General features: G+C 39.2%; 1 protein-coding gene across 5 annotated transcripts in view; it reads left to right on the top strand.

Moving 5' to 3' along the window:
• The window catches only part of EML6 (EMAP like 6), a 345807-nt gene that overhangs the window by 162763 nt on the left and 156056 nt on the right, over positions 1-26988 (top strand). For all 5 annotated transcript variants that reach the window (XM_067007573.1, XM_067007577.1, XM_067007575.1 and 2 more), the window contains 3 exons: positions 3279-3438; positions 6976-7074; positions 24055-24123. In XM_067007573.1, the coding sequence (XP_066863674.1) occupies positions 3279-3438; positions 6976-7074; positions 24055-24123 (328 nt within the window). The remainder of the gene's footprint in view (positions 1-3278; positions 3439-6975; positions 7075-24054; positions 24124-26988) is intronic.

Raw genomic sequence — 26988 nt, 5'->3', positions numbered from 1 at the left:
TCTCTGCTTCCTGTCCTAACAGCCCTCCCCCCTCTGTTCTTCCCACTGTTCCTCACCACTACTAGGGTTACCTTCCTGACATGTGAAACTATTTATGTTGTATCCTGCTCATGACTGTCAGTGGTGCCCTAACTTTCTGGCCCGATTAAAAGGGCTTTCAAGGCTGCCCTGGCCTGCCCGTTATTATTTTACGTGTCTGTCCTTCCTTTTAAGGAGGGCTTCTTGAAAGAGGGGCAGTGTATTTTCTGTTTCTGTTATCTATGGCACCACCTGATATTTCACAGGTCCTTAAATAAGGGTTTGTTGAGTGAATGAATGAATGAACTAAACTATACTAAATTGTCATAGGGTCTTCACAGACTGCTTCTGTCCACTATTTTAGTGAAACAAGTATGACACTCCATAATCTACTTGCAATGTTCTAGGTCATCTAGAAACTATCAAGGACCAGAGGTATCCCAGCATAATTGATATTGAGAGGGTACTTTTATACTTTATTGGTCTTCTCTCACCAACTCTGAATGCTAAAGTGTTTTACAAGCTTAAAATGTTTTAAAGCCTCTAACAGTCACCTATTGTGAAAAAGCTACCCTTTCATGTGTGTCTTCTTTTTATATTGCTCCTCATAACGATCCCAGAGGATCTATTTTCCAGCAAGTACTAAGATGGCCAACTCAGACTCGGGGCACCCACGTGTTTATCATCCCAGCCCATCCTCTCCTCCCTTCTCCTCCATCACGACCCATGTTCACTCCCATCACAGCTGAAGCCAGGAAATCACCTGCACCTTGTTTACCTTCCCGGGAAACCCCACACTCCCCCGTCCAGCCCAGGCCCAGCCCAGGCCCATAGACTCCCTGACAGAGTTCGAAAGAGGAGCACATTTCCTGATGGAGGGGCTTGCCTGGAGAGGCCGGCTCCCCCATCGCAGGGTGCAGGCAGTTGGACTGGGTCCGAAAGAGAGAGCAATGCCTGAGGTGGTGCTGCAGGGGAAAGGCTTGAGGAAAAGGCAGCCATGATCTCCTGGGGTGAATTCTAGACACCTCACTGCTGCCAGGAGGAACAACTGGCCCCGGAGGATGTGCAGTGACATGGTGCATAAGGGTTGCTGCAGCCCAGGACCATGGCAGATATTGGATTTGTCCTTCCTCTTCCTGAAAGATGATAGACTTTCGGCCCGCCTGCGTGCATTTCACTCCCAAGTTCTGACCTCAGTCAGTCTCCCCACTGCACAGCCTTTGGGCCAGAGCCTGGTCCCCGGCACCTGACCAGGGCCCTGGTGAGAGTGCCCTGTGACTATGGCTGGCGGTGGGGGGTAGGGGACAGCGGGTGGGGGGAGGGCAGGTGAGGCAGATTGAGATTTGCTTGATTGGTGGTGTGAGCCAAACTCCTTTCTGACTGGAGCGTCCTCACTGGCACCTGGAGCACGCAGGTGTTTCTCATCCCAGGAAGCCTCTGCCTCCGCAGAACTCCCGAGATCCCGTGAGATGGGGCTGCTTCTTGGAAGGGCGGTGGCTGGCGGCAGAAGCGCCTGGGCCTGATTCCTCTGAGACGCCCCGAAGGTCGGCGCTCCCAACCCATCCTCTTCCTCCCCCTCCATCTGGACCCACACTCGCTACCCCCGCGACCCTGAAGCCAAAACCACAAAGTTCACCCTCCAGGCAGCTCCAACTCCACCCTCTTTGCTTACAAAGAAAAAGGTAAAACCAAAACTCGATGAAGCATCCAGCCTCATAGGGAGAGTGCAAATGGAGCCGACCTCCAGCTTAGGAGGCATCACGGGGACTGAAGACCTGTGGATGGGGTCACCGGGAGCTCCTGGGAAGGCCAGCTGCACCCCGGCGCCAGGGTACAAGGGCCTGGGAGCGCCGACGGTAAGGAAAGGGAGCCAGCACTCGGGGTCCTGTGCAAATGATGGTACTAGGTTTGGTGGGAGACCCAGGAAGTGAGCACAGTGAGATGAGAGACACCAGAAAAGACTGTGGGGCTTGGTGGTTGCAGAATTGGGGGCAGGGGCACACATGGAACCAAGGGAGAAGCAGAAAGTCGTTTGTTTCTGAAAGGAACACCCGTATCCACAGAGACATGCCTACGTTGGTTGTATCTTTCTGTTGCCAGTTACACTAATAATGATGATAATGAAACTTGAGTGCTTACTCTGTGCTAACTGCTCTATATTCATTATATCATCTATTTTCATATATTATCTTCATTTTATAGATGAGGAACCTGAGGGCAAAAGAGATCAAGTAATATGTCCGAGGAACTAGAGGTAGTGAGGGGCAGCCAATGTGCAAATCCAGGTGTAAATCCAAATGCTCTGATTCCAGAACATATATTCTTATCAAAATCAAGCTGAAAGTTGAAAAGGAAAAAAAAATTCTACTTCTGTTAACTGTAAACAGATGCTGAAATTGAAAAGGAAAAAAGTTCTACTTTTGTTTATTGTGTAAACAGTCATCTGCTAGTTTTTTATATAGGTCTTTCGTTTAATTCCCAACACCTATTTTTAGAAAGGCACAACTTCTTTACACAACGAATTTAAAATGTTCAAGTGATTTCTCATCTAGGAGTAATAATGATTACATTTCTCCCTCTTAACTGCTACAGATTCCTTGAAATTCTAGTTGGTATTTCACAGTTTTATTTTGACTGGACTACAGATGTAGGAGAAATTCTACACAAACCACAGGCATAGTAATTTGTGGTTCTCTTAGTGTCACGGTGATTTGTGTAAAATAGAAATTTTCATTTAAAATAATCTATGGCAGCAGATACAGAAACAGCACTTGACTCTGAGACCCCCCTCCATGCTTTGAAATCCTAATGAGGATGATATCCAGAGCTTCTGCAAGCAGGTTTAATTAATTCTGAGAAGTACACTTTCTCCTGGCAACAGCATTTTTTCCCCCAATTTAAAGTCAAAAGTTAATTTGAAAGCTGAGTAATATTTTCAAAATCAGTAAGTAAATACCATATCAAAAGGCAATTATAGAACATAGAATCACAGAATTATAACAGTTGTCTGATTTTCAAGGTTACCAAGCGGGTAAGATGAGATGAAATTGTTGTTAAACTGTGCTAAGCCTCTCTTTGCCAAAGTTGAATGTTTCTATTAGACCAATCAGCTAATTCATTACTTTGGGGACAGTTTGGACTCTTTCTCTTGGGATTATCTTGTTAGATGATTAAAATGAGAAATGTGGATAAAAGATGATCAATGTTTTTCTTAACTTTGTTCAATAAGAAGATGTGAAAGAGGCCTTTTTCTTTTTCAGCCTTGCCTTACACCCAGATAAAACCCTTGTTGCAACTGGCCAAGTTGGGAAGGAGCCATATATATGTATATGGGACTCCTACAATGTCCAGACTGTGTCTATTCTTAAAGATGTCCATACACATGGAGTCGCCTGCCTGGCTTTCGACTCGGATGGACAGGTATGTATCTTTTTGCATTTTCTTTTTCTTTAATGACTTCTCACAAGTCACCTAGAATTATAATGCTCTTAGCGTATAGGCTCAGAAGGTCTATCAACCCTCCCTATCTCCCCTTGTCAGCCTCTTAGAATCCTCATATGTTTGGTACTTTTCCACACTCATGTTACTGACATCCACCTCTGGATAGGACCCAGTTTTGGTTCCCCCAGTCTCACTATTAGGTTAAAAAGCCTCCACAAAGGAAGTTGTGAACTTCATGTTGATTGGGTTCATAGTGACTCAGTGATTCTACTTTGTCTTCCATTGTTAGCTTCCTATTTGGAATGAGGGTTGGACCGAACCTTTTTCACTGACCTCAAGCCCTGAGTATCTCCTTGGTTCCCCTTGCTTTCAGAAGATAGCATCACCTCCTAATAATTCATTGAGAAGATTCTATTTGATTCTTTAACCTTGAGGTGACTTCTAACTCCTTTCCCCTACCCACTCACCTCAATTCAAGCAGTCACTGATCCATGTGTATTTATTAGTTTCTTCACAGTGACTCTGACTTTAATTCTCTCCTTCCCATTCTCCGTGCCACCATCCTTTAAGTTCCAAATCTGTGTCATGCCTGACAGTTTAAGTAACCTCTTAACTGGTCTTCACACAGTCAATTTCTTGCTAATGCATTTCACCAACTGAAAAAAGTGTCAGAACGTTGTTTAAAAACAACAGAAGCTTGGAGTGCCCCCTGAATGAAGTCCACACATTGTGGCTGGGCATTCTAGGCTGACCAACTTTTCTAGCCTTCTCTTCACTATTCCCTTGCAGTCAAGTTGGAAAGTCAGCGAGATTCCTCTACCAGACCAGGTACTTTGGCACCTCCAGACACTTTCTCATGCTGCCCTCTTCACCTCCAGTGCCCTGCTCACCCTGTTTGCCCCTTAAAGTGACTCATTCTTCCAAGACACTTCATAGGTCTTCCTGAAGCCCTCCCAATCTCCCATTCCAATGAAGTGTCTCTCTCTCTGTGGACTTCCAGCAACACTTGATAGAAAAGGTTTGTTAATGTGTTATAGATACCAATTCTATCTCAGTTTTTTAAAGATGTTAAAGAGAAGGGAGTGGAAGCGTAGAGGCCTCATTCCTGGCTCCCCCTGCATTCACCTCCTCACGAAGGCCATGCCTTTTCTTCCTAGCCTTCTCCACGTTCCTAGGACGCCCTTCCTCTGTCTCTTTCACTCTTGTATTAATGCCAGTTAGTTCCTTCAGTCTGTTTTTTGGTAAATTTTAGAGTTACTTCTCTAAGTCCATATCGTGGAAAGACCTGTGAAATTATTCATAGAAGATTGACCAAACTGAGAGTTTGTAGGTAGTTCAGATAGGACTTGACCTGGTTTGGGTCACTTTTTAAACAGTTAAGATTTACTTTGTGTTTTCTGCTATTTTGAGAGAGTAGTGATCATTCTATTCATTTTTCTTTCCAGAATTAGATTCAGTACATTGTGGACCCCTGGTAAATATGTTTTTGATTTAACTACTCTATAATCTTGTCCAGTTTAGTCAGGATAATGCATAAGTTCTATTGTATATCCAGGTCTAAAGAGAAATAGCTAGATAGTAACATGTATTCAGATTTGCAGTTATTGACTTCCTGACTAAACTGAATGAATATGTCAGGATGCATATGTATGTACAAGTGTAAATGAATGCTTTGATGTGAACTTACATGCACATTCTCTATCTGATTTTGCTTTTCTAGCAAACATTCTGTATCAAAATTCTAGCAAACATTCTTTATCAATGTTCTAGCAAACATTCTTTATCAAAATCACAAGAAAAATGTAATGTAGCAGGGGGAAATCCAGCTGTAACTTTTAGTTCTTTGTTCATGTTATTTTGTGTTAGAATCCTAGCTATTTTTTTAGGTTCCATTTTGAAGGTAAAGACAGGGATGGACTTCATGGTATTTTCTTTCACAACTGTCAGTTGAGAAAAATAACCTCCTATTTGTTTGCTGTGATGGATTTTGTGGCTTGTTGATGCCTATTGCTTCAGATCTGCCTTTTTCCCTGGACAGAGTTCAGTGGAATCGAGCGATATTTAGAAAATGACAAATGGACCATCACCTCACAAGCATCAAAAGGCAATTGAAATGCTTTTCGGTAGCAATAGGGCCTATCACTGCAAATGAACAGAATAGATTTCTTTTGGCTTTTTCTCAATCTTCTTCACATTTCTTATGTGGGTTTTACTTTCGTGCCCATGTTTATGTTAACTGCTTTTTCTGTTTAAGTAAAGAGAAAAGAAAAAAATAAGCTAAATGGATTTCACTCACTTCAAATTTTCATATATATATAAAAATACAACCATGTCTTATAATCATTTCCATTACTGGAACTCTCAATTGAAAATTACAGCAAAGACCTCCTTTCATTAAGCACCTATTTTAAAACCTCCAACTATATATTTTTTTATACTAAATATTCCTAATGGAAGCTACCTTTAGTAAAGAAACCTGAATAATCTCTGCATAACACTAAATGTATTTAGCCATATATGGCTGTCTATCATTGCATATATATGCACGTACACACACACACGCACACAGTGAAATACATAAGCTCACACACTGTTATACTTGGGTAGTGATGTTTTTAAAACCTTTTGACTTACATTATTTCACTGATCCATACAACAATACTACTTTGTAAATAGTAAAAATATTTTACACTCATTTTACAGTTGAAAAAATTGAAATTTAAGGAGTTTAATTTTCTAAGGTCTTATGTCTGGCTAATCATGAAGTCAAAAGGGAAGCCAAATCTACTTATTCCCAGCCCAGACCTCTTTCTCTTACATAGTGCTATTTCTATGATGCTAGAAGCTCTGATTTTGGTGTCCCTAATATGTGTTTTGACCCTATTAATTTTGTATATACTCAGGTGTGGGATTTTTTTTTTTCCCTTTGACGACAAGGTCTGATCTGAATCCAGTGAATTTAGACTGGGAGATGAAGTACCAGAGTACTTTTACTAAAATTATGTATCTTTCTGTAGTCACTCCAAATGTTTGTGAAATTATGAAAATTAAGAAGAATGAAGATAATGTTCATTTATGGGATTTATTCTCCATGTGTTTGTCAAACCCTTTCATTTTAACAGTTTGGTGAGGCTTTTAGACTACAGAATCCTAGATGCTCTTAAAGCTGTATTAAGATCTTAAATTTGAAAATTTAAATCCTGCCTTCTAGTTCTGTTCCTATGATTTACACTGATTAATCAGAGACTTCATGAGATTTTGCATGTTTCCTATGTTTAAGGACAAATTGGTTGTAGGTTTTAGGTTGTCGAAATTTTAGTATATGCTAATGGAATAATACCTACTGTGATATCTTTAGTTTTGGATTTAAGATGGGTTTTGAGAAATCATTTTTTTCACAAGAAATTCAATACTTGGCCCATAGTAGGTAATAAGAACTATTTATTGAAAGACGGAATGGATAATAGGAAGCTTTCCCATCATTTTCTGGTATTAAATTATTGTTCTTATTCTTAGCGTTTAGCCTCTGTGGGATTGGATGCCAAAAACACAGTCTGCATTTGGGACTGGAGGAAGGGAAAACTTCTGGCCTCAGCCACTGGCCACTCCGACCGGGTAAGAAGACCTTGTTGGATCAAGCCATTCAGGTTTCATTACTGTGGGGGAAATGTGATGTAGCTTCTCAGAGTTGTAGTATTTTTTAAAATAAAATTTTCAAGTGTAGATTTTCCCTCCGTATGCAACTTAAAATCTTACTGTTTATAAAAATTAATTTATGATTAGTAGCTATGTCGGCATGATCTCTTCGGGTGATCAGATGCTTTATTTAAATTGTTACTGTTATTCATAGGCAAAACAAATTTTTGATACTGGCATTTAGCTTCATAAAATAAAAATAGAATTGAATTTGAAATTATATGCACTGTTTAGGTGTATTCATTTAGAAATGCAAATAGTTGTTAGAAAATAATATTCACGAGATACGTTTATGAGTGTATACATTTGAATTTCAAATGAATGTAATGACAACTGTGTGATTCTGTTATATTCAAGAAACTGTAATATAGGGCTTCCCTGGTGGCGCAGTGGTTGAGAGTCCGCCTGCCGATGCAGGGGACATGGGTTCGTGTGCCAGTCTGGGAATATCCCACATGCCGCGGAGCGGCTAGGCCAGTGAGCCATGGCCACTGAGCCTGTGCATCCAGAGCCTGTGCTCCGCAACGGAAGAGGCCACAACAGTGAGAGGCCCGCGTACTGCAAAAAAAAAAAAAAGAAACTGGAATATAAATTTGTGGGCTGCTTACCATTCATATTGAAGTCATTGTGATCGTAGATGATAATTCCATGTAGCCATAGCTGGCAAGATGGGGTAGGAAGCAGGCATGTATTAGCTGGTCAGAAATCTATTTCTCCAGTGTTTGGAATAATTAAAATAATTTGGCTATTTTATTATCTTGATTTTCTGTTTTTTAAAAAATGAATTTGCATACTGTCTTACATTGATTCCTATTCTGTATTTCTGCAAAGTATAACTCCATGCAGAATAAGGCCCTAATTAAATGTAAATTCACTGCCTCTTGATTGGTGTGAACTCTAAAAGATTTCTTTATATGAATGGCATATTCATCTAGGGAGAATTCTCATTTTAAGGGGCCCCCATAATTTTTACTGAACATTTGGGCAAATTGTATTTGAGGATTAAGTCCTCAGAAAGTCCAGGAGTGTCAGCAATGGAACATTAGTGTTGGAAGAGGCCTGGCACCCCTCTGGTGCAATGGTTCCCACCACTGGCTACACGTCCTGGGAAGATTTTAGAGTATAGTGATGCTTGGGCTTTACCCCCAGGTATTGATATTAACTTACTGCTATTTAATTGGTATTAACTTAGTACTTAATGAACAGGTTGAAAATATTTGTGATTCTTGCATTTGGTTTTTTTTCCTACATTAAATAATATCAGTATTTATTCTCAATTTATTAATTTTATTTACTTATTTATTTTTAATATAATTTTTATTTTATATTAAAGTATAGTTGATTTACAATGTTATATTAGTTTCAGATGTACAGCAAAGTGATTCAGTTATACATATACATATATCCATTCTTTTTCAGATTCTTTTCCAATATAGGTTATTATACAATATTGAGTATAGTTCCTGTGCTATACAGTAGGTCCTTCTTGATTATCTATTTTATATATAGTAGTGTGTATATGTTAATCCCAAACTCATAACTTATTCCCTCCCCCCACCTTTCCCCTGTGGTAACCATAAGTTTGTTTATGAAGGCTGTGAGCCTGTTTCTATTTTGTAAATAAGTTCACTTGTATCATTTTTTTAGGTTCCACATATAAGTGGTATTATGTGATATTTGTCTTTATCTGACTTACATCACTTAGTATGGTAATCTCTAGGTCCATCCATGTTGCTGCAAAAGGTATTATTTCATTCTTTTTTATGGCTGAGTAGTATTCCATTGTACTTATACCACATCCTCTTTATCCATTCCTCTGTTAGTGGACATTTAGGTTGCTTCCATGTCTTTGCTATTGTAAATAGTGCTGCAATGAACATTGGAGTGCATGTATCATTTCGAACTATGGTTTTGTCTGGATATATGCCCAGGAGTGGGATTGCTGGATCATATGGTAGTTCTATTTTTAGTTGTGTAAGGAACCTCTATGCTGTTCTCCATAGTGGTTATACCAATTTACATTCTTTTGTACCAATTTACATTCCCACCAACAGTATGGGAGGGTTCCCTTTTCTCCACACCCTCGCTGGCATTTATTGTTTGTAGAATTTTTCATGATGGCCATTCTGACTGGTGAGGTGATACCTCATTGTACCTCATTGTAGTTTTGATTTGCGTTTCTCTAATAACTAGTGATGTTGAGCATCTTTTCATGTGCGTTTTGGCCATCTGTATGTGTTCTTTTTTTTTTTAACATCTTTATTGGAGTATAATTGCTTTACAATGGTGTGTTAGTTTCTGCTTTACAACAAAGTGAATCAGTTATACATATACATATGTTCCCATATCTCTTCCCTCTTGCGTCGACCTCCCTCCCACCCCCCCATCCCACCCCTCTTGGTGGTCACAAACCACCTAGCTGATCTCCCTGTGCCATGCGGCTGCTTCCCACTAGCTATCCACCCTATGTTTGGTAGTGTATATATGTCCATGCCACTCTCTCACTTCATCACAGCTTACCCGTCCCCCTCCCCATATCCTCAAGTCCATGCTCTAGTAGGTCTGTGTTTTATTCCTGTTCTACCCCTAGTCTCTTCTTGACATTTTTTTTCTTAGATTCCATATATATGTGTTAGCATATGGTATTTGTTTTTCTCCTTCTGACTTACTTCACTCTGTATGACAGACTCCAGGTCTATCCACCTCATTACAAGTAACTCAGTTTCATTTCTTTTTATGGCTGAGTATTATTCCATTGTATATATATGCCACATCTTCTTCATCCATTCATCTGTTGATGAACACTTAGTTTGCTTCCATGTCCTGGCTATTGTAAATAGAGCTGCAATGAACATTTTGGTACATGACTCTTTCTGAATTATGGTTTTCTCAGGGTATATGCCCAGTAGTGGGATTGCTGGGTCATATGGTAGTTCTATTTGTAGTTTTTTAGGAACCTCCATACTGTTCTCCATAGTGGCTGTATCAATTTACATTCCCAGCAACAGTGCAAGAGGGTTCCCTTTTCTCCACACCCTCTCCAGCATTTATTGTTTCTAGATTTTTTGATGATGGCCATTCTGACTGCTGTGAGGTGATATCTCATTGTAGTTTTGATTTGCATTTCTCTAATGATTAATGATGTTGAGCATTCTTTCATGTGTATGTTGGAAATCTGTTTATCTTCTTTGGAGAAATGTCTATTTAGGTCTTCTGCCCATTTCTGGATTGGGTTGTTTGTTTTTTTGTTATTGAGCTGCATGAGTTGCTTATAAATTTTGGAGATTAATCTTTTGTTGCTTCATTTGCAACTATTTTCTCCCATTCTGAGGGTTGTCTTTTGGTCTTGTTTATGGTATCCTTTGCTGTGCAAAAGCTTTTAAGTTTCATTAGGTCCCATTTGTTTATTTTTCTTTTTATTTCCATTTCTCTAGGACGTGGGTCAAAAAGGATCTTGCTGTGATTTATGTCATAGAGTGTTCTGCCTATGTTTTCCTCTAAGAGTTGTATAGTGTCTGGCCTTACATTTAGGTCTTTAATCCATTTTGAGTTTATTTTTGTGTGTGGTGTTAGGGAGTGTTCTAATTTCATACTTTTATATGTAGCTGTCCAGTTTTTCCAGCACCACTTATTGAAGAGGCTGTCTTTTCTTCACTGTATATTCTTGCCTCCTTTATCAAAGATAAGGTGACCATATGTGTGTGGGTTTATCTCTGGGCTTTCTATCCTGTTCCATTGATCTATATTTCTGTTTTTGTGCCAGTACCATACTGTCTTGATTACTGTAGCTTTGTAGTATTGTCTGAAGTCAGGGGGTCTGATTCCTCCAGCTCCATCTTTCGTTCTCAAAATTGCTTTGGCTATTTGGGGTCTTTTGTGTTTCCATACAAATTGTGAGATTTTTTGTTCTAGTTCTGTGAAAAATGCCATTGGTAGTTTGATAGGGATTGCACTGAATCTGTAGATTGCTTTGGGTAGTACAGGCATTTTCACAGTATTGATTCTTCCAATCCAAGAACATGGTATATCTCTCCATCTGTTTGTATCACCTTTAATTTCTTTCATCAGTGTCGTATAGTTTTCTGCATACAGGTCTTTTGTCTCCTTAGGTAGGTTTACCCCTAGGTATTTTATTCTTTTTGTTGCAGTGGTAAATGGGAGTGTTTTCTTAATTTCACTCCCAGATTTTTCATCATTTGTGTATAAGAATGCCAGGGATTTCTGTGCATTAATTTTGTATCCTGCTACTTTATCACATTCATTGATTATCTCTAGTAGTTTTCTGTTAGCATCCTTAGGATTCTCTATCAACTATGTTGATAAGATGTTATCCTTTGAGGATGATGTTGGCTGTGGGTTTGTCATATATGGCCTTTATTATGTTGAGGAAAGTTCCCTCTATGCCTACTTTCTGGAGGGTTTTTATCATAAATGGGTGTTGAATTTTGCTGAAAGCTTTCTCTGCATCTGTTGAGATGATCATATGGTTTTTCTCCTTCAGTTTGTTGATATGGTGTATCACGTTGATTGATTTGCATATATTGAAGAATCCTTGCATTCCTGGAATAAACCCCACTTGATCATGGTGTATGATCCTTTTAGTGTGCTGTTGGATTCTGTTTGCTAGTATTTTGTTGAGGATTTTTGCATCTATGTTCATCAGTGATATTGGCTGTAGTTTTCTTTCTTTGTGATGTCTTTGTCTGGTTTTGGTATCAGGGTGATATCAGGTGGCCTCATAGAATGAGTTTGGGAGTATTCCTCCCTCTTCTATCTTTTGGAAGAGTTTGAGAAGGATAGGTGTTAGCTCTTCTCTACATGTTTGGTAGAATTTGCCTGTGAAGCCATCTGGTCCTGGGCTTTAGTTTGTTAGAAGATTTTTAATCAGTTTCAGTTTCAGTGCTTGTGATTGGTCTGTTCATATTTTCTATTCCTTCCTGGCTCAGTCTCGGCAGGTTGTGCATTTCTAAGAATTTGTCCATTTCTTCTAAGTTGTCCATTTTATTGGCATACAGTTTGTTGTAGTAATCTCTAATAATCTTTTGTATTTCTGCAGTGTCCGTTGTTACTTCTCCATTTTCATTTCTAATTCTATTGATTTGGGTCTTTTCCCTTTTTTTCTTGATGAGTCTGGCTAATGATTTATCAATTTTGTTTATCTTCTCAAAGAACCAGCTTTTAGTTTTATTGATCTTTGCTATTATTTCCTTCATTTCTTTTTCATTTATTTCTGATCTGATCTTTATGATTTCTTTCCTTCTGCTAACTTTGGGAGTTTTTTTGTTCTCTTTCTCTAATTGCTTTAGGTGTACGGTTAAGTTGTTTATTCGAGATGTTTCCTCTTTCTTAAGGTAGGATTGTTTTGCTATAAACTTCCCTCTTAGAACTGTTTTGCTGCATCCCATAGGTTTTGGGTTGTCGTGTTTTCATTGTCATTTGTTCCTAGGTATTTTTTGATTTCCTCTTTGATTTCTTCAGTGATCACTTCGTTATTAAGTAAGTAGTGTATTGTTTAGCCTCCATGTGTTTGTATTTTTTTACAGATCTTTTCCTGTAATTAATATCTAGTCTCATAGCGTTGTGGTCGGAGAAGATACTTGATATGATTTCAGTTTTCTTAAATTTACCAAGGGTAGATTTGTGACCCAAGATATGATCTATCCTAGAGAATGTTTCATGAGCACTTGAGAAAAATGTGTATTCTGTTGTTTTTGGATGGAATGTCCTATAAATATCAAGTCCATCTTGTTTAAGGTATCATTTAAAATTTGTGTTTCCTTATTTATTTTCATTTTGGATGATCTGTCCATTGGTGAAAGTGGGGTGTTAAAGTCCCCTACTATGATTGTGTTCCTGTCGATTTCCCCTTTTATGGCTGTTAGTATTTGCCTTATGTATTGAGGTGCTCCTATGTTGGATGTATATTTACAATTGTTATATCTTCTTCATGGATCAATCCCTTAATCATTATGTAGTGTCCGTCTTTGTCTCTTTTAATAGTCTTTATTTTAAAGTCTATTTTGTCTGATATGAGAATTGCTACTCCAGCTTTCTTCTGATTTCCATTTGCATGGAATATCTTTTTCCATCCTGTCACTTTCAGTCTGTATGTGTCCCTGGGTCTGAAGTGGGTCTCTTGTAGACAGCATATATATGGGTCTTGTTTTTATATGCATTCAGCCAGTCTTTGTCTTTTGGTGGGAGCATTTAATCCATTTACATTTAAGGTAATTATTGATATGTGTGTTCCTATTACCATTTACTTAATTGTTTCAATTTTGTTCTTGTAGGTCTTTTCCTTCTCTTGTGTTTCTTGTCTAGAGAAGTTCCTTTAGCATTTGTTGTAAAGCTGGTTTGGTGGTGCTGAACTCTCTCAGCTTTTGCTTGTCTGTAAAGGTTTTAATTTCTCCATCAAATCTGAATGAGATCCTTGCTGGGTAGAGTAATCTTGGTTGTAGGTTCTTCTTCTTCATCACTTTAAATATGTCCTGCCACTCCCTTCTGGCTTGCAGAGTTTCTGCTGAAAGATCTGCTGTTAACCTTATGGGGATTACCTTGTGTGTTATTTGTTGTTTTTCCCTTGCAGCTTTCAATATGTTTTCTTTGTATTTAATTTTTGATAGTTTGATTAATATGTGTCTTGGTGTGTTTCTCCTTGGATTTATCCTGTATGGGACTCTCTGTGCTTCCTGGACTTGATTAACTATTTCCTTTCCCATATTAGGGAATTTTTCAACTACAGTCTCTTCAAATATTTTCTCAGCCCCTTTCTTTTTCTCTTCTTCTTCTGGGACCCCTATAATTCAAATGTTGGTGCGTTTAATGTTGTCCCAGAGGTCTCTGAGACTGTCCTCAGTTCTTTTCATTTTTTTTTTTTTATTCTGCTCTACAGCATTTATTTCCACTATTTTTTTTTTAATTAATTAATTTATTTATGGCTGTGTTGGGTCTTCATTTCTGTGTGAGGGCTTTCTCTAGTTGTGGCAAATGGGGTCCACTCTTCATCGCAGTGCGTGGGCCTCTCACTATCGCGGCCTCTCTTGTTGCAGAGCACAGGCTCCAGACGCGCAGGCTCAGTAATTGTGGCTCAGGGGTGTAGTTGCCCCGCGGCATGTGGGATCTTCCCAGACCAGGGCTCGAACCTGTGTTCCTTGCATTGGCAGGCAGATTCTCAACCACTGCGCCACCAGGGAAGCCCCTATTTCCACTATTTTATCTTCCAGGTCACTTATCCGTTCTTCTGCCTCAGTTATTCTGCTATTGATCCCATCTAGAATATTTTTAATTTCATTTATTGTGTTGCTCATCATTGCTTGCTTCCTCTTTATTTCTTCTAGGTCCTTGTTAAATGTTTCTTGCATTTTGTCTATTCTATTTCCAAGATTTTGGATCATCTTTACTATCATTATTCTGAATTCTTTTTCAGGTAGACTGCCTGTTTCCTCTTTGTTTGTTAGGTCTGGTGGGTTTTTACCTTGCTCCTTCATCTGCTGTGTGTTTTTCTGACTTTTGATTTTGCTTATCTTACTGTGTTTGGGGTCTCCTTTTTGCAGGCTGCAGGTTTGTAGTTCCCATTGTTTTTGGTGTCTGTCCCCAGTGGCTATGGTTGGTTCAGTGGATTGAGTAGGTTTCCTGGTTGAGAGGACTAGTGCCTGTGTTCTGGTGGATGAGGCTGGATCTTGTCTTTCTGGTGGGCAGGTCCACATCTGGTGGTATGTTGTGGGGTGTCTGTAGCCTTATTATGATTTTAGGCAGCCTCTCTGCTAATGGATGGGGCTGTAGTCCTGTCTTGCTAGTTGTTGGGCATAGGGTGTCCAGCACTGTAGCTTGCTGGTCGTTGAGTGAAGCTGGGTCTTGGTGTTGAGATGGAGATCTCTGGGAGATTTTCGCTGTTTGATATCACGTGGAGCTGGGAGGTCTCTTGTGGACCAGTGTCCTGAAGTTGGTTCTCCCAGCTCAGAGACACAGCCCTGAAGCCTGGCTGGAGCACCAAGAGCCTCTAATCCACACGGCTCAGAATAAAAGGGAGAGAAAATAGAAAGGAAAGAAAGGAAGGGAGGGAGGGAGGGAGGAAGAAAGGAAGGAAGAAAGGAAGAAAGGAAGGAAGAAAGAAAGTATGATAAAATAAAGTTATTAAAATAAAAAATAATTACTAAGAAGAAAAATTTTAAAAAGTAAAAAAAACAACAACAAACAAAACGGGACGGTCAGAACCCTAGGACAAATGGTGAAAGCAAAGCTATACAGACAAAATCTCACACAGCAGCACACACGTACACCCTCACAAAAAGAGAAAAAGGGGAAACTAATAATATATCTTGCTCCCAAAGTCCACCTCTTCAACTTGAGATGATTTGCTGTCTATTCAGGTATTACACAGATGCAGGGCACTTCAAGTTGATTGTGGAGATTTAATCTGCTGCTTCTTAGGCTGCTGGGAGAGACCTCCCCCTCTCCTGTTTGTTCGCACAGCTCCTGGGGTTCAACTTTGGACTTGGCCCCACCTCTGTGCATAGGTCGCCCGAGGGCGTCTGCTCTTCTCTCAGACAGGACGGGGTTAAAGGAGCAGCTGATTTGGGGGCTCTGGCCCAGGCCGGGGGACGGAGGGGCACAGAGATTAGGGCAAGCCTACAGTGGCAGCGGCCGGCATGACGTTGCACCAGCCGTGCGCCGTGTGTTCTCCCGGGGAAGTTGTCCCTGGATCCCGGGACCCTGGCAGTGGCGGGCTGCACAGGCTCCCGGGAGGGGAGGTGTGGAGAGTGATCTGTGGTCGCACAGGCTTCTTGGTGGCGGCAGCAGCAGCCTTAGCGTCTCATGCCCGTCTCTGGTGTCCGTGCTAATAGCCGTGGCTCACATCCATTTCTGGAGCTCCTTTACACGGCGTGCTTAATCCCCTCTCCTCGCGCCCCAGGAAACAAAGAGGCAAGAAAAAGTCTCTTGTCTCTTCGGCAGCTCCAGACTTCTCCCGGACTCCCTCCCTGTTAGCCGTGGTGCACTAACCCCTTCAGGCTGTGTTCACGCAGCCACCCCCAGTCCTCTCCCGGCTTCCTCCCGAAGAAGCCCGAGCCTCAGCACCCAGCCCCCGCCCTTCCCGGCAGGTGAGCAGACAAGCCTCTCGGGCTGGTGAGTGCTGGTCGGCACCGATCCTCTGCAGCAATCTCTCCGCTTTGCCCTCCGCACCCCTGTGGCTGCGCTCTCTTCCATGGCTCTGAACCTTCCCCCTCCGCCACCCACAATCTCCGCCCATGAAGGGGCTTCTACTGTGTGGGAACCTTTCCTCCTTCACAGCTCCCTCCCACTGGTGCAGGTCCCGTCCCTATTCTTTTGTCCCAGTTTATTCGTTTTTCTTTTGCCCTACCCAGTTATGTGGGGGAGTTTCTTGCCTTTTGGAAGGTTTGAAGTCTTCTGCCAGCGTTCAGTGGGTGTTCAATGGGAGCAGTTCTACGTGTAGATGTATTTCTGATGTATCTGTGGGGAGGAAGGTGATCTCCGTGTCTTACTCTTCCGCCATCTTCTCTCTGTGTCTTCTTTAGAGAAATATCTATTTAGGTCTTCTGCCCATTTTTTAAAAATTTGGTTTGTTTGTTTTTTGATATGGAGCTGCATGAGGTGTTTGTATATTTTGGGGTTAATCCCTTGTTGGTTCCTTCCTTTGCAAATACTTTCTCCCTTTCTGTGGGTTGTCTTTTCATTTTGTTTATGGTTTCCTTTGTTGTGCAAAAGCTTTTGAAGTTTCATTAGCCCCCATTTGTTTATTTTTGTTTTTATTTTCATTACTCTGGGAGGTGGATCCAAAAGATCTTGCTGAGATTTATGTCAGAGAGTGTTCTGCCTATGTTTTCCTCTAAGAGTTTTATAGTATCCAGTTTTACATTTAGGTCTTTAACCCATTTTGAGTTTATTTTTGCATATGGTGTTAGGGAGTGTTCTAATTTCATTCTTTTACATGTTGCTGACCAGTTTTCCCAGCACCACTTATTGAAGAGAATGTCTTTTCTCCATTGTATATTCTTGCTTCCTTTGTTGTAGATTAATTGACCATAGGTACAGGGGTTTATTTCTGGACTTTCTATCCTTTGCCATTGATCTGTATTTCTTTTTTTTTTTTAACATCTTTATTGGAGTATAATTGCTTTAGAATGGTGTGTTAGTTTCTGCTTTACAACAAAGTGAATCAGTTATACATATATGTATGTTCTCATCTCTCTTCCCTCTTGCATCTCCCTCCCTCCCAGCCCTCTAGGTGGTCACAAACCACACAGCTGATCTCCCTGTGCCATGAGGCTGCTTCCCACTAGTTATTCACCCTACGTTTGTTAGTGTATATATGTCCATGCCACTCTCTACCTTCATCACAGCCTACCCTTCCCCCTCCCCATATCCTCAAGTCCATGCTCTAGTAGGTCATGTTTTATTCCCGTCCTACCCCTAGGGTCTTCATGACATTTTTTTTTCTTAGATTCCATATGTATGTGTTAGCATACGGTATTTGTTTTTCTCCTTCTGACTTACTTCACTCTGTATGACAGACTCCAGGTCCATCCACCGCACTACAAATAACTCAATTTCATTTCTTTTTATGGCTGAGTAATACTCCATTGTATATATGTGCCACATCTTCTTTATCCATTCGTCTGTTGATGGACACTTAGGTTGCTTCCATGTCCTGGCTATTGTAAATAGAGCTGCAATGAACATTTTGGTACATGACTCTTTTTGAATTATGGTTTTCTCAGTGTATATGCCCAGTAGTGGGATTGCTGGGTCATATGGTAGTTCTATTTGTAGTTTTTTAGGAACCTCCATACGGTTCTCCATAGTGGCTGTATCAATTTACATTCCCAGCAACAGTGCAAGAGGGTTCCCTTTTCTCCACACCCTCTCCAGCATTTATTGTTTCTAGATTTTTTTGATGATGGCCATTCTGACCGGTGTGAGATGATATCTCGTTGTAGTTTTGATTTGCATTTCTCTAATGATTAATGATGTTGAGCATTCTTTCATGTGTTTCTTGGCAGTCTGTATATCTTCTTTGAAGAAATGTCTATTTAGGTCTTCTGCCCATTTTTGGATTGGGTTGTTTGTGTTTTTTGTTCTTGAGCTGCATGAGTTACTTGTAAATTTTGGAGATTAATCCTTTGTCGGTTGCTTCATTTGCAAATATTTCTTCCCATTCTGAGGGTTGTCTTTTGGTCTTGTTTACATGTTTCCTTTGCTATGCAAAAGCGTTTAAGTTTCATTTGGTCCCATTTGTTTATTTTTGTTTTTATTTCCATTTCTCTGGGAGGTGAGTCATAAAGGATCTTGCTGTGATTTATGTCATAGAGTGTTCTGCCTATGTTTTCCTCTAAGAGTTTGATAGTGTCTGGCCTTACATTTAGGTCTTTAAACCACTTTGAGTTTATTTTTGTGTGTGGTGTTAGGGAGTGTTCTAATTTCATACTTTTATATGTAGCTGTCCAGTTTTTCCAGCACCACTTATTGAAGAAGCTGTCTTTTCTTCACTGTATATCCTTCCCTCCTTTATCAAAGATAAGGTGACCATATGTGTGTGGGTTTATCTCTGGGCTTTCTATCCTGTTCCATTGATCTATATTTCTGTTTTTGTGCCAGTACCATACTATTTTGATTACTGCAGATTTGTATTATATTCTGAGATCAGGAAGCCTGATTCCTGCAGCTCTGTTTTTCTTTCTCAGGATTGCTTTGGCTATTCAGAGTCTTTTGTGTTTCCATACAAAGTTAAAACTTTTTTGTTTACCAAATTTATTGATGAGCTCTAGTACTTTACTGGTAGCATCTTTAGGATTTTCTGTGTATAGTATCATGTTATCTGCAAACAGTGACAGTTTTCCTTCTTCTTTTCCAATTTGGATTCCTTTTATTTTTCTTCTCTGATTGCCTTGGCTAGGGCTTCCAAAACTATGTTGCATAAAAATGGCGAGAGTGGATATCCTTGTCTTGTTCCTGATCTTAGAGGAAATACTTTCAGCTTTTAACCATTGAGAGTGTTGTTAGCTGTGGGTTTGTCATATATGGCCTTTATTATGTTTAAATAGTTTCCCTCTATACCCACTTTCTGGAGAGTTTTTATCATAAATGGGTTTTGAATTTTGTCAAAAGCTTTTTCTGCATCTACTGAGGTGATCACAGTTTTTTTTTAAATTGGAGTATAGTTGCTTTACAATGTTGTGCTAGTTTCTGCTGTACAGCAAAGTGAATCAGCCATATTTATACATATATCCCCTTCCTCCCAGATTTCTTTCCCATCTAGGTCACCACAGAGCACAGAGTAGACTTCCCTATGCTATACAGTAGGTTCTCACTAGTTATCTGTTTTATACATAATAGTGTATATATGTCATTCCCAGTCTCCCAATTCATCTTTGCTAGTAGTTTTTGAGGATTTTGGTGTCTATCTTTATCAGTGATATTGGCCTGTAATTTTCTTTTTTTGTGATCTTTGTCTGTTTTTTTGTATCAGGTTGATGGTGGCCTCATAGAATGAATTTGGGAGTGTTCCTTCCTCTGTAATTTTTTGGAAGAGTTTCAGAAGGATAGGTGTTAACTCTTCTCTGAATGTTTAATAGAATTCACCTGTGAAGCCATCTGGTCCTGGACTTCTGTTTGTTGGAAGATTTTAAATCACAGTATCAATTTCATTACTTGTGACTGGTCTGTTCATATTTTCTATTTCTTCCTGGTTCAGTCTTGGAAGGCTATACCTTTCTAAGAATTTGTCCATTTCTTCTAGGTTGTCCATTTTACTGGCATATAGTTGCTTGTAGTAGTCTCTTATGATCCTTTGTATTTCTGTAGTGTCAGTTGTAACTTCTTCTTTTTCATTTCTAATTTTATTGATTTGAGCCCTCTCCCTTTTTTTCTTGATAAAACTGGCTTAAGGCTTGTCAGTTTTGTTTATCTTTTCAAAGAACCAGCTTTTAGTTTCATTGATTTTTGCTATCGTTTCCTTCATTTCTTTTTCATTTATCTCTGCTCTGATCTTTATGATTTCTTTCCTTCTACTAACTTTGGGTTTTGTTTGTTCTTCTTTCTCTAGTTGCTTTAGGTGTAAGATTAAGTTGTTTATTTGAGATTTTTCTTGTTTCCTGAAGTAAGATTGTATTGCTATAAACTTCCCTCTTAGAACTGCTTTTGCTGTGTCCCATAGTTTTTGGATTGTCATCTTTTCATTGGCATTTGTCTCCAGGTATTCTTTTATTTCCTCTTTGATTTCTTCAGTGATCCTTTGGTTGTTCAGTAACATTGTTTAACCTCCATGTGTTTGTGCTTTTTACAGTTTGTGTGTGTGTGTGTGTGTGTGTGTGTGTGTGTGTGTGTGTGTGTGTGTGTGTGATTTCTAATCTCATAGTGTTGTGATCAGAAAAGATACTTGATATGATTTCAGTTTTTTTTAATTTACTGAGGCTTGATTTGTGGCCCAGCATGGGATCTATCCTGGAGAATGTTCCATGTGCACTTGAGAAGAATGTTTATTCTGCTGCTTTCTATAAATATCAGTTAAGTCCATCTGGTCAAATGTGTCATTTAAGGCCTGTGGTTCCTTATTAATTTTCTGTCTGGATGTTCTGTACATTCATGTAAACTGGGGTGTTAAAGCCACTAATACTGAGTTACTGTCAATTTCTGCTTTTACTGCTGTTAGCATTTGCCTTATGTATTGAGGTGCTCCTATGTTGGGTGCATATATATTTACAATTGTTATATCTTCTTCTTGGATTGATCCCTTGATCATTATGTAGTGTACTTCTTTGTCTCTTATAACAGTCTTTATTTTAAAGTCTATTTTGTCTGATGTGAGTATTGCTACTCCAGCTTTCTTTTGATTTCCATTTCCATGGGATAATTCCATCCCCTCACTTTCAGTCTGTATGTGTCTTTTGGTTGGAGCATTTAATCCATTTACACTTAAGGTAATTATCCATATGTATGTTCTTATTGCCATCTTGTTAATTGTTTTGGATTTGTTTTTGTAGGTATTTTTTCTTCTCTTTCTCTTTTGTTCTCTTCTCTTGTGATTTGATGACCATCTTTAGTGTTTTGTTTGGGTTGCTTTTTACTTTTTGTGTGTGTATCTATTGTAGATTTTTGGTTTGTGGTTCCCATGAGGTTTTAATGTAGCAGTCTATATATATACAAGATGGTTTTAAGTTGCTGGTCTCTTAATTTCAAATGCATTTCCAATATCCTGCATTTGTACTCACCTCATGATTGCTGGTTTTGATATCATATTTGTGTGTGGATGATTTCCTACATTTACTGTACGTTTGCCTTTACCTGTAAGCTTTCCTATTCGTAATTTTTTTGTTTCTAGCTGTGACCTTTTCTTTTCCGCCTAGAGAATTTCCTTTAGCATTTGTTGTAAAGCTGGTTTGGTGGTGCTGAATTCTCTTAGCCTTTGCTTGTTTGTAAAGCTTTTGATTTCTCCACTGAATCTGAATGAGAGCCTTGCTGATTAGAGTATTCTTGTAGGCTGTAGGTTTTTGCCTTTCATCACTTTAAATATATCATGCCATGCCCTCCTTTTTCAGGTAAATTGACTTCTTTTTCAGGTAGATTGACCATCTCTACTTCACTTAGTTGTTCTTCTGGGGTTTTATCTTGTTCCTCTGTCTGGAATATATTTCTCTGCCATCTCATTTTGTCTAACTTTCTGTGTTTGTGGTCTCTGTTCCTCAGGCTGCAGGATTGTAATTCTTGCTTCTGGTGTCTGCCCGTTGGTGGGTGAATTTGGTCCAGGGGCTTGTGGAAACTTTCTTGTAGGAGGGATTAGTGCCTGCCCACTGGTGGGTGGAGCTGTGTCTTGTCCCTCTGATGTACAGGGCCGTGTCAAGGGGTGAATTTATAGGCGATTGTTGGCTCAGGACAACTTTAGGCAGCCTGTCTGCTGATGGGTGGGGCTGTGTTTCCCCCCCATCCCCACCACTAGTTGTTTGGCCTGAGGCATCCCAGCACTGGAGCCTGCAAGCTGTTTGGTAGAGCCAGATCTCAGTGCCAAAATAGCAACATCTGAGAGAGCTCACACCAATAAATATTCCCTGGGACCTCTGCCTCCAGTGTCCTTGCACCCACAGTGAGCCACAGCCAACCACTGCCTCCCCAGGAGGCCCTCCAAGACCTGCAGGTAGGTCTGGCCCAGGATCCTATGGAGTCACTGCTTTGCCCTGGGTCCCAGTGCATATGAAACTTTGTCTGCACCCTCCAAGAGTGGAGTCTCTGTTTCCCCCAGTTGTGTGGAGCTCCTGCACTCAAGTCCCACTGGCCTTCAAAGCCAAATGCTCTGGGGGCTCCTCCTCCCAATGCCAGACCCCCAGGCTGGAGAGCCTGACATGGGGCTCAGATCTCACCCCTGTGGGAGAACCTCTGTGATATAATTATTTTCCAGCTTTTGGTCTCCCACCCAGTGGGTATGGCACTTGATTATATCATGAACATGCCCCTGCTACTGTCTTGTTTTGGCTTCTTTTTTGTCTTTGGATATGGAATATCTTTTTTGGTAGGTTTGAGTCTTTTTTGTAGGTGGTTGTTCAGCAGTTAGTTGTGATTTTGGTGTTTTCATGAGAGGAGGTGAGCTCAAGTCCTTCTACTCTACCATCTTGTCTCCTGCTCATACCTTGCATTTTGGATATTACTGTTTCTGCTGTTCCATGATCCCATTATATTTTATCTTACAAAGTGGTTGAATTGGACTGGACCAATACATGAATTTCCTGTTGTTTTGCTGATAAACTGTACACTTTCCAGTTAGGAGTAGATTATAAAAAGTACAATGCTAACTATTGAGAACTGTGTAATTTTAAGAGCCTAGAATGTTTTAATGAAATACTGCTTTTAGAACACTGTTCTCCCAGACTCCATAATTTGTATCACACAGTTTTACTCTTTATTGTTGAGGACAGTATGAATTATTATTGGTTGCTTATGGGCAAATGATTATTTTCAAGATTATTTTAGTGACTAAAATACTTAGCCCTTAGCACTGATTTGTATAATCAGTGCTTTGTAGTCTGCAAAATGATCATACATACATTATCTTAATTGACCTCACAGTAGAACTGAGATGGTGTCATTCATTCATTTTTGAGATGATGAGGTTAAGGTTAGAGAAGCTAAGACTTGCCTGAGTTCGCATAGATAAAATGGGTACTTGGACCTTATTCATACTTGGTCCTTAGACCAAGTGTTTTTTCTTCAGCACTGTTTCTGTGGTCAATAATTCTTCCTTTCTACCTAACCAAAGGCCCTCCTTCTTTGTCTGGTGATTGGAGCAACAGCTTCCTACTTGATGAGAAGTTAGCAGCCTCTTTCTCTAGTCTAGTCTCTGGCTCTACAATTGGTCCTTCTTTCTATTAGAGCTTCACAGAATGTGGTCCATGGACCACCTGCATCAGAATCTCCTGGGCTGTGTTTTAAAATGCATGTGCCTGGACCTGATTTCTGATCCACTAAATCGGAATTTCTGACATGGGCTGGGGGAATATGCACTTTAAACAATTGCCATTCTCTTCGTTTTCATTGTAAAGCTATCTCAAAAGTGTGTTATTAGCCTTTTGGAGAGCCACCAAAAATTTGATCAAAAAACTATACTAAATCATCACAGTTTATTTACCTTGGATGGACAAAGTTAAAAATGTGATACCAGTTCTCAATGATTGTGGTTAATTATTACTTATTCATTCAGGACTAAGGTAAGTAGATACAAGGTGCTAAAATGTGTATTAGCAATTCCTGACTCATCTCCATAGCCAAATACTCCATTTGGGTAGGTAACATTGTGCTCTGAATGTTAGGATAGAGTCTTGGCAATTGGACAGTATCTGAAAGAAGGCAAAAACACATGTATGATCAACAGAGCAACTTTTTATCTTTTTTAAACAGATTTTTGATATTTCTTGGGATCCGTATCAGCCAAACAGAGTGGTTAGCTGTGGAGTGAAACACATAAAGGTAAAGTAGTTATTTTAAAGAAATTTTGGTACCTTGTTTGAAAATAATTCCAGATGTTTATAATTTGGTGTTGAGAAACTGCTTGACTTTACCTTTTTCCCCTTAAATGTGGAGACTTCTTACCTGCATTTCTGATCCCAGAGCACACTAACATCAGCTGATGGGCCTCCCTTTTAGAAATGCAGTATAACAATAATCAAGTGAAGTGCTCAGCAGGCAGCTGAAAAGGAAACTTTGTTAATTAAATATTATACAGAAGACTCATAATACTTTTAGGATTGCATGTTTTAAAACAGTTCTGATTTTAACTTTGTAAATTAAGTTTTTTAATTGTGAATGTTTATACATATTGCATGTCAAAACTTTTTGACATGTTGATATGTTCTTTTAGAAGAAAGATGCCATGTTGTGTTGGACCTTGAAGGAGAGGGATACATAGTACAAACCTACCTGTGCCATTGGCTTTTAAATGCCTATCTTCCTGTAGACTACACAGCCTGGAATACTACTAGTGGAGCAAGACCTGCCTCTGTCTATTTGCTCCTCTCTATTTTGTTACACAGGTAGCAAAATTAACACCATGACATCCTTTCCTCTGACATAACAAAAATTTCTCCTGGACCCTAGGATATGGCCCAGGATCTTCTGTCTACAGGTTTGTAGATAATATAAGTTAAAGTCCATAAAGAAAAGAGTGTAAGGGTTACTTGCTTGAACAGAGCATGTGTGGATCTCTGCTGCTACAAAAATGGTGCATTTCTGTGTGAACAGAGGAAATGTCTGTGTTACTCCTCCAACCAACTCCTCCTGTTTCCTAGTTCTTTTGTTCTTCTTTTAGTCTAGTTTTTCATGATCCTTCCCATTACTCCTACTTAATGGTTAGAAAGGGACACATGATAAAATGCTCAGAAATAAACATAACAAGAAATATGCAAGACCTAATTTAAAAACTATTATAAAACTTTATAGAGGAATGTAAAAGAAGACTTGGGCAAATGGAGAGAGACAACTTTGATTCTGGACATGAAGTGTAAAAATTATAAATGCATTATTTATCTCCAAGTTAATTTATTTTTTAATACAAGTTCAATTAAAATCTTCATAAGCTTTATTGTTATCTGACAACATTTCCCTTTAAGTTATTCTAAGTTAATCTATGAGAATGAAAGAGTGAGAATAACCAAGAACTTTGGCACAAAACAGAACAATGAAAAGGAAAATGCACTACTATTTACTAAAGCATATTATGAAGTTTCAAAAATTAAAATGGTACAAGACTGGGGTAAGGATAAATAAACACCAACAAAAAAGAAACTAAGCTGAGAAATAGACCTTAATATGTATGACAATTTAGAATATAATAATAGTACGTCTGACAAGTAGGCACTAGAAAAATTTATTATTCTAGTTGTATGTCATTACTTCTTAACATATACTAAAATAAATTATTTATGAATTAAAGAGTTAAATGTTAAAAAACTATAAAATAGAGGAATATATATGTAAATATTTAATTTCTCTCAATTCGGAGAAAGGTGTTTCTAAATGTAAAAGCAAATAAAGAAACCATAAAGGTGTTTGACACAAATAACCAATAAACAGTCTACAGTAAGGAATAGAAGGGAGTTTTATTTCAGCCAAGCTGAGGACTAGCCCGGGAGTGCAGTCTCCACCAAGGAAGAAAGCACTCTGGAGAAACATGGTTTTCAACACAGTTTTATATTTTGTCTGAACAAAGAAAATACATACATCAAACATGACTGGGTACATTCCTTCAAGCTTTCAACAGAGATGTGTAGTTTCAGATTAGCACATACGCAGAGAGTCAGCATGACCTTGATCTCTGGGAAGGAAACTTTGTCTTTGAAGGAGTACTAACATGAGCATCATGGAAGGGTAGGCATTTACTCCTATGTTTAAAGAGGACATTCTTTACTTCTGGATAATGCATTCTTTTCTTTAATGGTTAAAGCAAATGTACAATGTATGTTTGACAGGCCATAATCATAGATTAACTGCTTTAATTGATAGATTCATCCAGTTTCCCTGTTTCTTTCCATCTTTGGTTAGCTCTTTTAATCAGTTGATTCTAAAAGCAGAGACAGATAAAACCCTGGAACCTCATTTGAAAACACTAAGAGCTGTTTGTCCTGTTAAATTTGTTAATTGTGTTTCTGCAGACTTAGGCATTGTTTTCTAAGCAAAAACAAGCATTTTTACCTCAAATGGAAGAATCTGCAAATGGAGATTCTTTATTAATTATGTCATTCTTTATTGTTTATTAATTTTGTTTAGAAGGAAACCCACAACACATTTCAGCAGGCTTTAACAAATTATTTTCACTATCTGTATTTTCTACCTTTAATTCCAGGACCCCCACCTTTTTTCCCCAAAGCTGCCTAACATCAAATGAATCATTCCAATCACAAGGTGAATGCAGAATCTCTGATGCACTCCAAGAAAATATTTTTATGTGAAATTTTTGTAGCTAGGGTAAAATCCTTTCTCATTTTGCAATCCCCAGTGTTTGGCAAACAGGCAAATTATGATTATCTGAAATGAATGCTTGAAAAACAGTAGCAGTTGAGCATTTTCTGCTTGGTTGGTTTTACAGGAAATGAGCCTCTACCAGGTTTGTTGGCTGTTACTGCTCTTTCTCCATTCTCTAGTCACAGACAGAAGGGACCTCAGGGATTACTTAGGGCCAGATGAGCTCCCAAGTACCTGCCAATTCTAACAGAATTTGCATTACAATCTGTGAATGGAGATTGGAGAAGATAAACAATGTCTTTTCATTTGATGTGGAGTTAATGGTGTGTGGCTACCCTAATCTGTCACTGTTTTCCAAACATGAAGTGCTTCTCA

The sequence above is a fragment of the Kogia breviceps genome, chromosome 11 (assembly GCF_026419965.1).
Source record: "Kogia breviceps isolate mKogBre1 chromosome 11, mKogBre1 haplotype 1, whole genome shotgun sequence".
Lineage (NCBI taxonomy): Eukaryota > Metazoa > Chordata > Mammalia > Artiodactyla > Physeteridae > Kogia > Kogia breviceps.
Note: the sequence above shows the minus strand (reverse complement) of the source record. Positions and strands in the feature narration are given on the sequence as shown.